This window comes from Pristiophorus japonicus, chromosome 11 (genome assembly GCF_044704955.1).
Source record: "Pristiophorus japonicus isolate sPriJap1 chromosome 11, sPriJap1.hap1, whole genome shotgun sequence".
Lineage (NCBI taxonomy): Eukaryota > Metazoa > Chordata > Chondrichthyes > Pristiophoridae > Pristiophorus > Pristiophorus japonicus.
In genome coordinates, this window is record NC_091987.1 from 122606345 (window position 1) to 122623067 (window position 16723).

The window sequence follows — 16723 nt, forward strand, 5'->3', positions numbered from 1 at the left end:
TCACTGTCTATGGGGCACAGTGGGCACGGGAGAAGAGGGAGAAGTCATGGTTATTGATAAGAAACAGGGAAAAGGGACTGTGTACAATGAAGCCAAAAAGGGGTTACGACATGGAGGTTCTGGTCGGTAACACCCCGGCCGAGTACCGGGCCTATGTGCAAGCAAATCTTGCAGCATTTGCCACCCATAAACACGATTGTGGGAGAGTCACAGGAGTGGAGGTTAGAATAGATGGGGATCCCATGTCCTGCCCGCAAAAGCAGTATGGCTTTCCCAGAGAGGCAGAAGCAGATTTGGAGACAGCTTTAAGCTCGCTTGTCGAGCAGGGTGTTTTGAGACCTATAGCCACCCATGTCAACTCCCCACTTTGGCCAGTTAGGAAACCAGGCAATTCTTCGAGGGCTACGGTGGATTATAGGGTGCTCAATAAAAACATCCCAGCTGGTACCCCCACAGTAGCGGTGGTTGCGGATCTGATAGGGGAAATCCCTGCATCCGCAACCACGTTCAGTGTTGGACATATCCAACGGGTTCTGGTCTATCCCTGTACGGAGGGAAGACCAGTACAAGTTTGCCTTTACCTTCCAGGAACAGCAGTATACATGGAGCTGCCTCCCACAGGGCTTTCATAATAGTCCCAGCATCTTTCACCAATGCATGGCGAACTGCTTAAAAGGCTTCAGCCAACCACACCAGCTGGTCCAGTATGTGGACGACCTGTTGTTCACAGACAGCAGTGAGGAACACGGTCCACTGCTGGCTGAACTGCTGGTCTTACTGAAGGAAGGGGGTTTTAAAGTTAACCCCAAGAAAGCCAAGATAGGTCTAGGAGAAGTAAAATTCCTGGGCCTGACGATAAGGGCAGAAGAAAGAGCCATTGATGAGGCTAGAAGAAAGGCAGTGCAGGAACTCCCTGTCCCTAGGGATGTGTCGGGGGTAAGGTCTTTCCTGGGAATTACTGGCTACTGTAAGGACTTCATCGAGGACTATGCAGCCACTGCCGCCCCTCTGCTCAGACTCCTACATAAGGGGGTCGAGTGGGAATGGGATGAGGGCTGTGAGGCAGCATTTGTCCACCTTGAGAGACCTGCAGGTAGCACCAGCCCTAGGGGCAATTGATGGGGGGGGGGGGGGGAGAAGGAATTCTTCCTGGAGGTGGCAGCTTAAGTGCAGTGTTGCTCCAGGAGTGAAACGGTGAGCTGAGACCAATGGTGTACTCCTCCAGGGTCCTCACGGAGGTAGAAAAAGGATACTCCAATTGTGAGAGGCACTTGCTTGCCACCCACTGGGCAGTAAAAAGAGAGCTCAGATCTTTGCCCCATTACACTCCTCACCCATCATACCCCGACGCAGATGCTGTTGGATGGGAGGATTAAGGACGGGACAGTGAGCAGTGCTAGAATCACTTGCTGGACCCTCCTCCTCTCCCAAATGACTTTAAAGGTCAAGGGCCTCTGCGAGCCCAGGCTCGCAGCAAATTTAATCTATCCAGGGCAGCCGCATAGATGCTCTGTGAGGGGGGGGGGGGTATGGGACATCAACTTTGGATTTCGGGCAGGGATACACCCCGCGAAATCTACGTTGATGGCTCCAGTTCAGTGTCCGCGGGTACAAGACTCACAGGCTGCGGAGTTTGGGATCCCAAGGCAGGGATTGTCTTGGCTCTTAAACTCCCATGCACCCTGAGCGCCCAGCAGGCGGAACTCTCGGCGGTGATGTACGTGGTCACACACCCCGAGGAATTCCCTACCCCATACATGATTTGCTCAGACAGCATGTTCACTTGCAATTCGTGTACAGAGTATCTGCCGATTTGGTCACGCCGGGGGTATACCTCTGCGGATGGGAAGCCCCTTTTTACCATATCCCTGCTAGAAAAGATCGTGGCTGCAGTGGGAGAAACCGGGGATGTATATATCCATAAGGTAAAGGCCCACTCCAAAACTGAGCCACAGGGGGGGAAGGTAACCAGCAGGCAGACCTGCTGGCAAGGGAAGGTGTTCGTACAGGTCGCCCATGGGACCCATACGAGGCAGGCAGGATAGCAGCAGCAAGAAGCAAACCAGGGACACAAGGGAGCATAGGGGCAGTTGTGGCCCCGGACCTTAAAGTAGTCCAGATGCAGGATCCGGTCCTGAAGGCTGCCTTGGCTGCTATCAAAAAGGGGGAAAAGGCAGAGGGCTCATACAGTACTGCAGATATTGCCATGTGGGAAGGCATGTTGTTTAAAGGGGACAAATGGGTAGTGCCGCCACAACACTGGAGGGAATTCCTTCAGCTGGCCCATGAGGGTCCAGGTGCGGGACACCCCGGGCCAGAATCTACCTGGCAACGGGTAGAAAAGGCAGGGTGGTGGCCAGGCCTCCGGGAAGACGTCCGCGACTTCTGTGCGGGCTATCTGGTTTGCGCTGCAAACAACCCATGCCCTCAGAAAAGGAAGGTGTCTATGGGATACGTCAGGCGGGTAGAGGGACCATGGCAGTCGATCCAGATCGACGACATCGGACCCCTACCGGCCGCCCAGTGAGGTTATAAATACTGCCTTGTCCTGGTGGATGTGTTTTCCAAGTGGGTGGAAGCCTTCCCTTGCCAAACAGCTACTGCAGTGGGGACTGCAAAATTCCTGGTGAGGGAGGTGTTCTCTCGGTGGGGTCTACCTCAAATCGTGGAGTCCGACCGGGGAAGCCACTTCACCGGCCAGGTGATGCAGGCCACCCTAAAGGTGCTGGGGATAAGAGCCAAATGGCATGTAGCCCACAACCCTCAGTCCTCAGGCCCCATAGAACGCCTGAACCAGACGCTAAAGGAAAGGCTGCGCAAAGAGACGGGAGACTCACCGAACAAGTGGGCGGAGGTCTTACCTTTGGTCCTCATGGGAATCCGGGCCAGTCAGTCAAAGAGCACAGGGTACTCACCCCATGAGCTGATGACTGGCCAGATCATGAGAACCCCAGTGCATGCGTTGGCGCCGGTTCTCACCGAAGGGCAGCTTCGAGGGGTGAACCGGGACCGCTTCGTCAGGAATATGTTTGAACAGCTTCAACAGATTCACTGGCAGGCGGCCAACATGAGTAAACAGCACCGTGCCAATCGGCTGCTGCTGGAACGCTGCAGTCACCATGATTGGGAGGTGGGCAACCAGGTGATGGAGAGAAGCTTTGCCCGGGTCAGGGTATTTGAACCACTGTATATGGGACCATACAGCATAATCGACAAGGCTAGCCCTATGGTCTATGCGGTTCAATTGCCTCGCCGGGTGAAGTGGTATCACATTAATTGTTTGACCTCAAAAGTGGTAAAAAAAACAGAGGGGACAAGCAAGGGAAGGGAATCAGGCACTGGGGGAAGAACAGGCCCCGGTGGATTTGGAGGCTCCGGAGGAGGCAGCGGGCCCCGAAGCTCTACAGCCGGGGATGGTTCACTGCTCCAGTAAGGCTATCCCACCACTGGGTAGAGGTTCCCAGCCCACTAACAGAAGTAGGAGGGGAAGGTCCAAGGGGAAGCTGAACCTCCCATGGTGGATCAGCTGGGGCTAGCCCAAGAGGTGGAGGAGATAGCATTGCAGCCCATAACGTGCGACTCTGCACCGACAGCAAGGAGGCGTGACAGAGTGCCACAGCCCAGGGCGCCGTGGTCCCCTGTTTACTTAGCTCCCCGCCCCAGACCGAGAAGGCGAAAGACAACAGGGAGGATGCTCTGTTGCGCTAGCAAGGGTCTCCCACTGATTATCCGGGGCTCGGGAGGGCCATGGAGGGCAGCATAAGACTCATTAAGGGGGACTATATGAGCCCCTCAGCAGAGGGCATCCTGGTCCCCAGGGTACGGTCAGCAGAGTGGTCGACGACGCCTGTAGTGACAGAATGTAGCCTGGCCACCCGGGGACAGGTGGCGGTGTATATATTTTCCCTTCCTGTTTTGTTACTTTGTGTTGTGTGCATAGGTGTTTAGGTAAGGCAGCGTCGGTTGGGTACAGCATTTTGTGTTCGAAACATGTTACGCGGGCCGAGCCTGGAGCGGTCTCTCAAGGCAAGGCCATGTTCTTCTTGCCTTTCAGATGTCAACACCTCCCTACTGGACGTTAGTGATGCTGGTATCGCTAAGGATCTGCACCGGGCACCGAGGGGACATCGAGGACTCCCTGGTTTTCGGATGCTCCGGGGGCAGAGCGCCGACAGTGACCACAGGAGAAGGGATTCCGGTGGCAGATGGCTGGGTCACCTACTCCCACGAGGGGAATGGCCTGGGTGGTTGGGATCGAACTCCACCAAGTACTCCAACCATAAGGACTTTACCTACGAGAGGCCTCCATCCCCTGCCCGGATCACTGTGGCCACTTCCAGAGTGAGAGTGAGAAGGCAGGAAGGTATGCCTAACTTGCCAAGGAGACATACCTCTGGGACGGTGGTGGTGGCTCAGAAAGCTCAAGAGGGATGTGGGAGACCGACACTCGGACTGGGAACGTATGGATAATGATACCTACCGAACCATCATGGGGTCATCTAGCGGGGTCACGGTGTGCTGGGAGAAATGGTGGGCGTACGACCAAGGAATTTATTTGTGTATGTGGGGATCCACTCGCGTGTGTTCAGAGAGGGTCTCCATTGCTTTCTATAGATGGTGGCAGGATGTCAGGGATGAGGTGGTATGGGATCGCAGCGGGGAGGCGTGTGTGACCCCCAATCCCCGGGTACCAGTAAACGCCACCGAACTTGTAGTTCGGGAAAGAAAACCCCCACCCACAGCCAAGCACGCCGTCCCACACAACAACAACCAGGGGGCCGGGGAATGGTTTAGTGTTGGTCCTTACCGAGAAACTACTTTATCAGGGGGTACACTACGCAGTGGCATCAGTGTGCTAAATCTGACAGAAGTCCGCCTACCTACGTGGTGTCCTCGGGAAACCGAGCTGTTATACCAGGCTCTGCTGCGGGAGATGTTCCGGAAGTTCTATGAACTGGACTTTGGGGATGTCAAAGTGACAGACTTGTATAAACAGTGGGATAGGGCCGAACCGGGCAGGCAGAGGCGTGGCACTTTAAATGACATTTTCACAGGGTTTAACACCGGGGCGTCCGCCATAAACAGTTTGGATAATATGCAGCTGGCCCTCCAGATAAATGGGTTAAAGAATCAGCTGCGCAAAGTCCTGGGGGATGAGAATACCGTAGTGGGATCCGCGCTCCACGAAGAGGTGGCAATGACAGTTCACTTAAAGGAGATTATCTCTCAATTGGAGGCACAGGCCAGCGCTGTAAACGCCTTGATTCGGGAGGATAGAAACGCCTCCGATCAAGCCGCCCAAAATGAGGAGTGCGTGCTCTATGGGGCCTGGTTGCTGGGAGAGGGACGGAGTAACCGAGGATCTGAGACAGGGCCAGGTCCCCTCCTGGATCAGCAACCAGCACTTAGCAGCACTGCACCTGTATAATGTTTTGAGTCCTTGCCAACTTCGTGTCGCGTCGGAAGCCTACCAGGTACCGGTGGGCTGTGGAAAGTCAAACCATACCATCATGGGTGTGGTGGTCAGGATGCCCGTGATGGGAGCGTCCCCACGACCAGCACCCTGTACTGAGTGGAGAATGTGGGAGTCATTCGTGGAGGGGTGCATGTTCAATTCCAAGAGGTCCCACCTTATGTCACAATGTGGGAGCACACGGTGACAGGTACAGACCTCTCGGGTTGTCGGAACAGGGGAGCACAGGTAATCCTGTGCCCCCAGCACTTGAACGCTTTTGCAAGGCCACAATGCAGGTTCAGCACTGCTGGTGCAGAGCCTATCAATTGCACAATGGCGATAATGGCCCCTAACCACATGCCTCCACAGGTAGCATATGTAGACGGTGGGATATATTGTGTCACCACAAGTACCCAACGGTATAAACACGGACCGGGAAGGTGGTGTCCAATACCGTACAGCAGCTTTTGCTTTAAACCCAAGGCAGAGGTTCAAGTGGCACACACCAGAATCACACCCATCCCTGAACCTTCCACAATTCACCTCACGGTACAAAACAACCTCAGCCAGCTACAATATGTCACCCATTTTGGCTATCCCATTGCCCCACTACCTGAGAAACTTACAGCCCTCCTCCAGGCAGTGGATTTGTCTCAAAACCATTTTTACACCATGGAGCAGAAAACTGAAATTCTAGCAGGGGGATTGCCCAGATTAAACCCCCAGCATGTTGGGATTTGGGAATACGGGCAGACATACCTGCGTGGATCTGGGTGGGATTGCATGCTTTAGTAATCGGCCAACTCCTGATTGTAGCTTATCTGCTAGTTACAAGCTGTAAGCTCAGGAGAAAAAGAAAAAAAGCAGTTCCTCAGGCTACTACACAGACAGGAGAGGCGTTGCTAAACACTCAAGGCGTGTAAACAAAGCTTGACCGCGACACTTAGGCGGTTGTTATTCCCAGGGATGACTGCGTTTTCATACATGGCCCCTGGGGAGTTTGCAGGCAGGTTTCTTTGTTTTACGGTTAAGACTGAAATGAGACTCAATGTACAATTACTGCTGTAACCTTAAGTACATATATGTATATTGCTGTCGTATATTGTAACCTGTTGGATTCTGTGTCTTTTACCGCGTTAAAAGGAATTACGATATATATCGACGGGATCAGTTTAGAGTTAAACTGGGGAAAGTTGGGCAATTTGGGAGACCTAGGGTTTTCTCACCACCCTGAACTTTGACACACTCGAGTGGTGTCTGACTGTCAGATGGGGGATTATGTAGGGGAGGACAAAAACCCCCTCATTTTACTCAGAAGGAAAAGGGCTGTGGGATCTGTCTGTGCTACAATGTGAACTTGAAACCGAGACGGTTTGACCTTGGTAGAGCAGTGATTGGACGGGGGAAGGACACCGGAGGGCCAATGGTGGGACAGAGTCAGCCCGAAGCATGGGGCTTTCAAGCCAATGGGAGAGCACTTGCTCGAAAACGGTGGGACTGACTCATCCCCATTATCGGGCTATTGTCTTCCCCATGTTTACACTATGGAAGGAAATTCTGCAAACCTTCAGAAAACTAGGGAACCCAAAACAACCCAAGGGTCTACACAATGGCTACAGGAGGCCAACGCAATCAACACCCACTCAAACCTTGAGTAGGTTATCAGTGGGTAAAACCCAGTGGGTAATAATCTAAAACTGCTGCATTTTTCAAAATCACAAAGCCCACCAATGGGAAGGATCGATTTCAGCAGGAGAGACGGACTGGATAATCTGGCTATAAAAAGGGGTTTCTGACGCATTGTGTGTGGTTCCCTGCTCTCGTGATCCAACAACCAGCAAGCCTCAACACTGAAGGAAAACTAGTGTCCGAAAACACCGAAGATAGAAGAAACAAACCACCAGACTGCAGAAGGCACAGTAGTGAGTATAACCTCTGGTCCCCGGAACTCCCAACTCAGTGAGGAAAGGTGGGAGGTTGGGCATTGTACTGCTAAACTTGTGTAAAGATTTTCGTTGCGTCAGTTTAGTGGGATTTAAGGGGATTGTTTTGTTGGTGTATTGCTGTTTGTTGAGATACACCTTGTCAAATAAATTGGAAGCCTAAGTTCCTCTTGGAATCACCTTGTCTCAGTTCTATTGTATCACATCTCCTGATCGTGAGTCTTATGTCAGAACAGTGTAAGGGAAGCTAGGAGCGCCTCGAAAACGCTCAACTGTGTGTCACAAGCAAGGGAAGAAGGGGTTAGGAGTGTTTGACACTCTCGGGTGCCTCACAGGCTAGGCATAAGCTGTGGGGACTCACGAGTCTCAAAAATCCCCTTCATAAGCTGTGGACACAGTCTCTCCAGGGGTTCTCTTGCAGCACTCAGAGTACCTCACAGGCCAGGCATAAGCTGTGAGGGCAGAAGCCCAGAGAGAGACACCCAAGGCACAACAGCACTCCCCGAGAACCCCTTACACCAGAACAAACTATAGCATATTCATTCATGCTCCAATGAATAGATTCTCAACCCTCCTCTGTCCCAATAGGTTGATGGAGTCATAGAAACTTACAGCACAGGAGGCCATTCGGCTCGTCATGCCTGTGCTGGCTCTTGGAAAGAGCAGGTTCCATAACTCTGAAAGTTCATCTCCCTTTTAAAATTATGATTCAGTTTCCAATACCTTTTCAGGTAGAGCGTTCCAGATCCCAACAACTCAGTAAAAATAAAATCTCATCTCTGTAGATCTTTTGCCAATGATTTTAAATCCATGACCTCTGGTTATTGACCCATTCATCAGAGGGAATAGTTTTTCTCTATCTACTCTATCAAAACCTCTCATCATCTTGTAATCTAACTTTTCCAACCTCTCATTACTGAAGTCCCTCATCCTGGTAAACCTCCTTTGTATAATTTCTACGGCCTTTATATCTTTCCTGAATTGTCGGGCATACCTAGAATTGTCTGCTATACTCTGGCTCAGGCCTGACCAGTGATTTATAAAGGTCTAGCATGATCTCTTTGCTTTTATATTCTATGCCTCTATAAACCCAAGAAACCCATATGCTTTTTTAGCCACCTTTTCACCTTGCCCTGTCACCTTTAAGGATTCGTGTTTATGGACACCAAAGCCTCTCTGGTCATCTACACTTTTTAAAAGCGTGCCATTTATAATATACTGTCTTTCCACATTAGCCCTTCCACAATGCATCACTTTACACTGCTCTGCATTGAAATCCATCTGCCATGCTTGTGCCCACTTCACCAGCCTGTCTGTCTGTCACCCTAAAGTCTACAATTATCTACTCAGTTTCGTATCATCTGCAAACTTTATAATGCTGCTCTCTACACCATAGTCTAGGTCATTTATAATTTTTTTTTAAAAAAGTAATGGACCCAAAACTGTCCCTTGGGGGACACCACTGCAAACCACCTTCCAGTCTGAAAAAAACCCATCCCCCACCACTTGCCATCACTAAGCCAATTCTGTATCCATTCCCTTTAATTCCATGGGCTTCCATCTTCTTAACTCTCTTGTGTGCCACTTTGTCAAATGCCTTCTGAAAGTCCATATATACATCATCTACTGCACTACCTTCATCAACCTCGTTACCTCAAAGAATTCAATCAAGTTAGTCAGACGCGATTTGCTTTTAACAAATTAACCCATCCAAATGAAAGTTTATTTTGACCTGGATAATGGTTTCCAATAACTTCCCCACCACTGATATTAGGCTGACTAGTTTGTTCTTGAATAGTGGTATAACATTAGCAACCCTCCAGTCCTCCGGCACTACACCTGCATCCAGTGAAGATTGAAAGATTCTGACCATTGCCTCAGCTATTTCTACCTTTGCTTCCTTCAACAACATAGGATGCATTCCATCCAGGCAAGACGACTTTCCAACTTTCAGTCACGCTAATCTTTTTAGTAAGTCCTATCTCCTACTATACTGTCCATAACTTCCCCCTTCTCTTGTAACCTTCACAGCATCTGCTTCCTTTGTGAAGACAGATGCACAGTACTCATGTAATACTTTAGCCATGTTTCTACCTGAAGATTTCCCTTTGGGTCCTCAATAAGTCCAACTTTTCCCCTAGCTATCCTGTTTATAAAATGTTTCAGGGTTCATTTTAATGTTGCTTGCTCATTTTTTTCTCATAACCTCTCTTTGCCTCCCATATTAACTTTTAATTCCCTCCTGTACTTTCCATATCTTCCTGGTTATTAACTGAATCTTGCTCCTGATATGTGTCATAAGTCTCCTTCTATTTTAACTTTTATTTCCTTTGTCATCCAGGACAAATTAGATTTGGATGCTCTACTTTTCCCCTTCAAAAAGAATATGCCTAGTTTGTACCTGAACCATCTCTTTCCTGAATGCCTTCCATTACTCCGTCACTACTTTACCCTGCAATCACCTTTTCCAAACTACCTATGCTAGGTTACTCCCCTTTCTTCCTTCTAATTTAACGCAAAAGTAGACTAAAATAATTCACCTACTGCATAAATAAAGTACACTTATGTTGTTGGAATGGCAACCCATGTGACTTCCTTGATTCACCCATAATTCAGCTTTACTGGGAGACTCATGCAGATTCAAAAAACAGAGATACAGCTTATTCAAAGTAGGGTGGGTCACATCAGAATATTGAATCGAAGGCACTGCTTACAGGGTAGTGCTGCACAATTAAGTCATTCACACTGAATAACAAACTTTGGAAAAACTTTGAATTAAATATTTAACATAAAGCATATATTTACCTTTCAATGTAGCCTTTTTAAGCACCTTCATAGCGTAAAGTTGTCCGGCATCAGAACCATGGGTTTTCCGAACCAGAAACACCTAGATATAGGAAGCAAACAGCACATTTTACAAAACAACTTGCAATTATATAGTGCCTTTAATGTAGTAAACATCCAACGGCATTTCACAGGAGCATTCATAATAAGGAGATAATAGGTCACAAGATATGAGCCACATAAGGAAATACTGGGTCAAAGTTTTAAGGAGCATCTTAAAAGGAGGAGAAAGAGGTAGAGAGTTGGAAGGGTTTAGGGAGGGAATTCCAGAGCTTAGGGCCCAACCTGCTGAAGGCTTGTCCGCCAATAGTGGAGCTATGAAAATCGGGGATCTGCAAGAGGCCAAAATTGGAGGGTTGGAGCAGGTTACAGAGATAGGGAGGGATGAGGCCATGGAGAGATTTGAAAATAAGGATGGGAATTTTGAACATCGAAGTGTTGCCAGACCAGGAGCCAGACCAGGAGCCAAGGTACGTCAGGAGGAATTATCTATGTTACATAAGAAATAGGAGTAGACGGCTATACGGTCCCTCGAGCCTGCTCCGCCATTCAATAAGATCATGGCTGATCTGATCATGGACTCAGCTCTACTTCCCTGCCCGCTCCTCATATCCCCTTATCATTTAAGAAGCTGTTTATTTCTGTCGTAAATTTATTCAATGTCCCAGCTGCCATAGCTCTGAGGCAGCAAATTCCACAGATTTACAACAGATTTTCTTCCTCAGAAGAAATTTCTCTTCTGTTTTAAATGGGCAGCCCCTTAGAATAATCATGATCTTAGAATATGCCCTCTAGTTCTAGTCTCCCCCATCATTGGAAACATCCTCTCTGCATTCACCTTGTCAAGCCCCCTCATAATCTTATACGTTTCGATAAGATCACCTCTCATTCTTCTGAATTCCAATGAGTAGAGGCCCAACCTAATCAACCTTTCCTCATAAGTCAACCCCCTCACCCCCAGAATCAACCGAGTGAACCTTCTCTGAACTGCCTCCAAAGCAAGTATATCCTTTCGTAAATATGGAAACCAAAACTGCACACAGTATTCCAGGTGTGGCATCACCAATACCCTGTATAGCTGTAACAAGATTTCCCTGCTGTTTTGCAATAAAAGCCAAGATACCATTGGCCTTCCTGATCACTTGCTGTACCTGCATACTATCCTTTTGTGTTTCATGCACAAGTACCCCCAGGTCCCGTTGTACTGCAGCACTTTGCAATCTTTCTCTAAATAATAACTTGCTCTTTGATTTTTTTTCTGCCGAAGTGCATGACCTCACACTTTCCAACATTATACACCATCTGCCAAATTTTTGCACTAGCCTATTCCTTTTGCAGATTTTGTGTCCCCTCCTCACAAATTGCTTTTCCTCCCATCTTTGTATCGTCAGCAAACTTGGCTATGTTCCACTCAGTCCCTTCTTCCAAGTCGTTAATATAGATTGCAAATAGTTGGGGTCCCAGCACTGATCCCTACGGCACCCCACTAGTTATTGATTGCCAACCAGAGAATGAACCATTTATCCCGACTGTTTTCAGTTAGCCAATCCTCTATCCATGCTAATATATTACCCCCAACCCCGTGAACTGTTATCTTGTGCAGTAACCTTTTATGTTGCACCTTGTTAAATGCCTTCTGGAAGTCCAAATACATCACACCCACTGGTTCCCCTTTATCCACCCTGTTCGTTATATTCCTCAAAGAATTCCAGCAAATTTGTCAAACATGACTTCCCTTTCATAAATCTGACTGACCGAATTTTGTTTTTCCCAAATGTCCTGCTACTGCTGCTTTAATAATGGACTCCAACATTTTCCCAACCACAGATCTTAGACCAATTAGCATATAGTTTCCTGCCTTTTGGTCTGCCTCCTTTTTTAAAAAAAAAATAGGGGAGTTACATTTGCAGTTTGTTGTTCCATTCCTCCTCTGTAACTGGGTGCCTTAGGTCCAGCTCCACACAAGCCACGTTGCTGATTGATTATAAAGTAAAATTACAGGTTTATAAAAATATCATAGGCAGTCCCTCGAAATCGAGGAAGATTTGCTTCCACTCTGTTCTCAGGTGACTGTACAGTTCAATAGCTTCTGTCACAGGTGGGACAGACAGTGGTTGAAGGAAGGGGTGGATGGGGAGTCTCTGATTTGCCGCACGCTCCTTCCGCTGTCTGCGCTTGATTTTTGCATGCTCTCGGCAATGAGACTCGAGGTGCTCAACGCCCTCCCGGATGCTCTTCCTCCACTTAGGGCGGTCTTGGGCCAGGGATTCCAAGGTGCCGGTGGGGATGTTGCACTTTATCAAGGAAGCTTTGAGGGTGTCCTAGAAACGTTTCCTCTGCTCACCTTGCCGTGCTTGCAGGCTTGCCGTGTAGGAGTTCAGAGTAGAGCGCTTGCTTTGGGAGTCTCGCGTTGGGCATGCTGACGAGTGTGGTCATTGCTTCAATGCTGGCCTGAGCGAGAACACTGATGTTGGGTCTTGGGCAATCGCAGCCCCAGTGATGATCTTGATCTCCCCGCAGCCAATAAAAATTGTCATATTGTCAAATACTGAAGGACGAACTTCAGGAAAATGCAATATTTAAGTGGAGGTCAACAAAAATTCAGAAAAGCATTCCACATGTTGATGTAAAAATTTTTTTTAAATTAGTTAATATTCTGATAATGATCAAGTATTTTCAGGTTATGCTATATATCTCAACTTCTAAAGACATACCTTTCCAAATGACCCTTGTCCAAGAACTTTAAGTAACTCAAACTGTGAGGGGTCGGCCTTTTCACAGCCTTCTTTCACGAGGTACGTAATTGGTATCTCCTGTTCATTTTCTTCATCTTGCTGGAGAGGGGGGGGGGGGGGGGGGGGGGAGAAAACAAAAACATTCACCGTTCTACCTTTCTCTCATACAAAATTAATACAGCAAGTAAATGTCACATTCGTTCCAAGAAAAACATATTTTCCGCAAAATGACATACAAGCTGCATCTACATAAATATTAAACTTAATATAGCAAGGTTTGAGTGTAAATGTCACCCTTTAGACACAAATTTAGGGTCACCTTCATTCTCAATCTGCATTGTCTACACCCTGTAGGATCACAGCCTACCTTGATACACTGAGGAAACCAGATGCCAAATGTTGCAGATAGCAGATGCCAGACATGGTTTCTTACCCAAGCCATATAAACCCTCAGAACCTGCAAGAGTTTGCTTTGACCTGCAGCGGAACTGAAACAAATCAATTCCCCACCCCACAAGTCCATCAGGTACATGGAATTACATTGTGGAGGATAGCGAGAGAAGGCAGCTCTACAGAATAGATTGCCTATCTTTCTTCATTCCAGATCCTCTGCACACTGCAGTGACAAATAAATTAGCAGATTTAGGAGGAGGTGGCCCACATGTAGGAGCCATAACACCAGCTGTCAGCACCAATCTGCAGAGGGATTGTTGCATGCAGTGATTAATTCTATGCTGTAATGTTTACTCAGTGTGACGATTGAGTCATGTGGTAATCTTGCATATGCTACCTTCCCAGGAAGAGGTTATGGAACAGGTGGAATGTTCCTCCATCTAATTTGGGGCTTCTTCCTTGCAAGATGGTAGCAGGGCTGGATGGTAGCCATGTAGGATGCACGCCACCACCATTTGTTGTCTTGTTTAGTAATTTGTTTTCTTGGATCTATAGGTAACAAACACTTGCCGATATGCCCTGCATTACTTGGTGAGACACGATGGCTCTATAAGAAGCCATCGGTGACTGTGAAAGGCACTGTGTAAACATAGTGGGAACAACATTCCAGTTCTGACATGGCAGTGGATAAAATAGAACAATTTCTCCACCCAAATCATACTGGGAAGCAACCTTGGATAAGAACAGCGAGTCCTGCGCAGTTAGATTACTAAATCAAATATGACCAATTATGATGAGGGCAGTTTTCCAGCTACTTTTTCGGATGAGACGTTAAACCGAGGCCACGTCTGCCCCCTCAGGTGGACACAAAAGATCCCGTGGCACTATTTTGAAGAGAAGCAGGGGTTATCCCCGGTGTCGTCGCCAATATTTATTTCTCAAGTTTATCTGGTCATCACATTGCTGTTTGAGAGAGTTTGCTGTGTGCAATTTGGCTGCCACATTTCCCACATTACAGCAGTGACTACACTCCCAAAAGTACTCACTGACTGTAAAGCTCTTTGAGATGTGCAGTGGGCATGAACGGTGCTTCATAAATGCAAATATTTCTTTTTTTAGTAAATAGCTATATCTGAAGACATTGAACAGTAGGTAAATGAACTTGAGGAACCAAGTTAAGTTCTCAACTCGGAATGACTGAGGGCCTAACTGGACACAACTTCCAAGTAGTTTGCAAAAAAAAAACAGAATGCCAGTTGCCGATCCACTAATGATCCAAACACAAGTGGGTCATAACAGGCTGAACTAAGGGAACTGGGAGCTGAGTGGGTTCAATATTTGTTCACCTCAAATCTGGGTTCAAATCTAGCCCAAAAGTGGTAGGAAAGTCTCTTCTGTCTGCAAGGTCCTACATGAAATGAGTTTTGGTAGTTTCAATCCAGTTCTTCTGGGCATGAGCACAAAACTATCCTTAATTTGACATTGGTGCAGGGTGGTTGGTGTGAGAAATGGAAAATATGTCACACTAGTACAGTAGCTGCTCTTGGGTTGGTGATGAGGTACACTGTTGGGATAGTATCAAGGAAGCTTTAGCCTGCATCTGGCTGTGCAATAACTGATCAGGGAGTACTTGATGCGGATACTGGGTGCATGCCCCAGCACATTTCAAAAAAAGTTGTTTTTTTTAAATTTAAAAAGCTCAAATGAATGCAACACAATGTGAATAAAAATGCAAATGTGATTATCTTTCCTGAATCTGAACTTGTCGTTGACAAGTCCCAGAAATTACACAAGAGCAGACCAGAATGAAAAGCTGACTGCACTGTCACACTGAAATAATGCGTGCTGCACAGACTGGTTTGTTTAACCAAATAAATAATTTCAGCTACCATCCATTTCCTGTTTGAGCCAATTTTGTATCCAGCAATCTATTTTGTCAATATTCCACTCTAGCTATTAATTTCCAGTGTGGAACTTTTCCTACAATTGGCCTTAAACTAATTGGTCCTCAGTTTACAAAAAGATTTCAACTCTTTAACTGATGGGTACAAAATAATCATCTGGTATCTTATTGCTCAATTTACATTTGACTGCTCGAAGCTTTTATTCCTTTTAATCAAAACTCACCAAAATTATGCGAAGTATTGCAGTTCATCCTAACAAGATTATTTTTTCCTTTTTTTCCCTTCAATTTTCTCTTCTACAAAGGATGCAGACTCATACGGATGGCAGACTGTGGACTGCCAGCGCCAACGTGGCCATTCTTTACGTGCAAGTCTAGGACAACTTCAGAGGGCCTCACAGCAGATTCTAATCTTGTCCTCGACTGCACACGCTCTTTGCTCTCAGACCCCATGAAAAGCACATAATTTCCCTACAATAACCTGCAAAATAAAACTCAATTCTGTGTCCAAATAGTGCAGGAGCCTTAAACTAATTCAAATGGCACTAAAATGGTTGCAATGGATGGTAATCAAACTCCTATATTCTGTAAGTGCACAAAGGAAATCTTGATCATAAAAATCAGTCGGAACCATTTTAAGTTGGTAACTCATGGAGTCCAGACAATTTATAAACTACTGAAGTTTTGTTCTTGCAGTTAGTAATACTCCAACTTATTATCCTATATTTAACAGCAGAAAGGTTATCCTATGAGTAGGTACAATTATAAAGACTTGGCTTTAGCCAAATGTCTTTCAACTGTATCAAAGCACAGTAACAATCCGAATAACCCATAATGATCTTTACTGTACACAGGCAGCATATAGATAAGTATACATAACAATCCAAAATAAGTATGGCATAGTGATTAAACGCATTCCTGACGTGGCGATGTAAATGCATCATAGCCGGGCACTGAACCACACAAACCATGAGGGTTTCATGTTTTGATCCCTAGTCTGTGTTCAGTTAGCTGATCTCAGCTAGGGTATTGGATTAGGTAGTCGGCCAGAAAACCTCGCCCTGTTGCTATGTGACTGCCTGGATGGGGCTTGTGTGAACAGTGTTTGGTTGGGATATGAACCGAGGGGCCATATACCAAAACCTTCACCTGGAACCAAACCAGAGATCTCCTGGTCTGCATGCCTTAGTGCTGTATGGCAATGCTTTTATCTATTAGAAAGATTTGCATTTATAAAGCGCCCTTCACAACCACTGAACATCTCAAACGCTTTACAGCCAATGAAGTACTTTTGGAGTGTAGTCACTGTTGTAATATGGGAAATGCGGCAGCCAACTTGCCCACAACAAGCTCCCACAAACAGCAATGTGATAACGAACAAATAATCTGTTTTTGTTATGTTGATTGAGGGATAAATATTGGCCAGGACACCGGGGATAACCCCCCTGCT

The 16723-nt window shown here is 47.0% G+C and overlaps 1 protein-coding gene across 6 annotated transcripts in view; it reads right to left on the minus strand.

Annotated features, from left to right (window-relative positions):
• LOC139276257 (ribosomal protein S6 kinase alpha-3) overlaps positions 1–16723 on the minus strand; it is a 169985-nt gene that overhangs the window by 81066 nt on the left and 72196 nt on the right. For all 6 annotated transcript variants that reach the window (XM_070893979.1, XM_070893978.1, XM_070893977.1 and 3 more), the window contains 2 exons: positions 12957–13076; positions 10204–10285 (listed from right to left, as the gene is read on the minus strand). In XM_070893979.1, coding sequence (XP_070750080.1) covers positions 10204–10285; positions 12957–13076 — 202 coding nt within the window. The remainder of the gene's footprint in view (positions 1–10203; positions 10286–12956; positions 13077–16723) is intronic.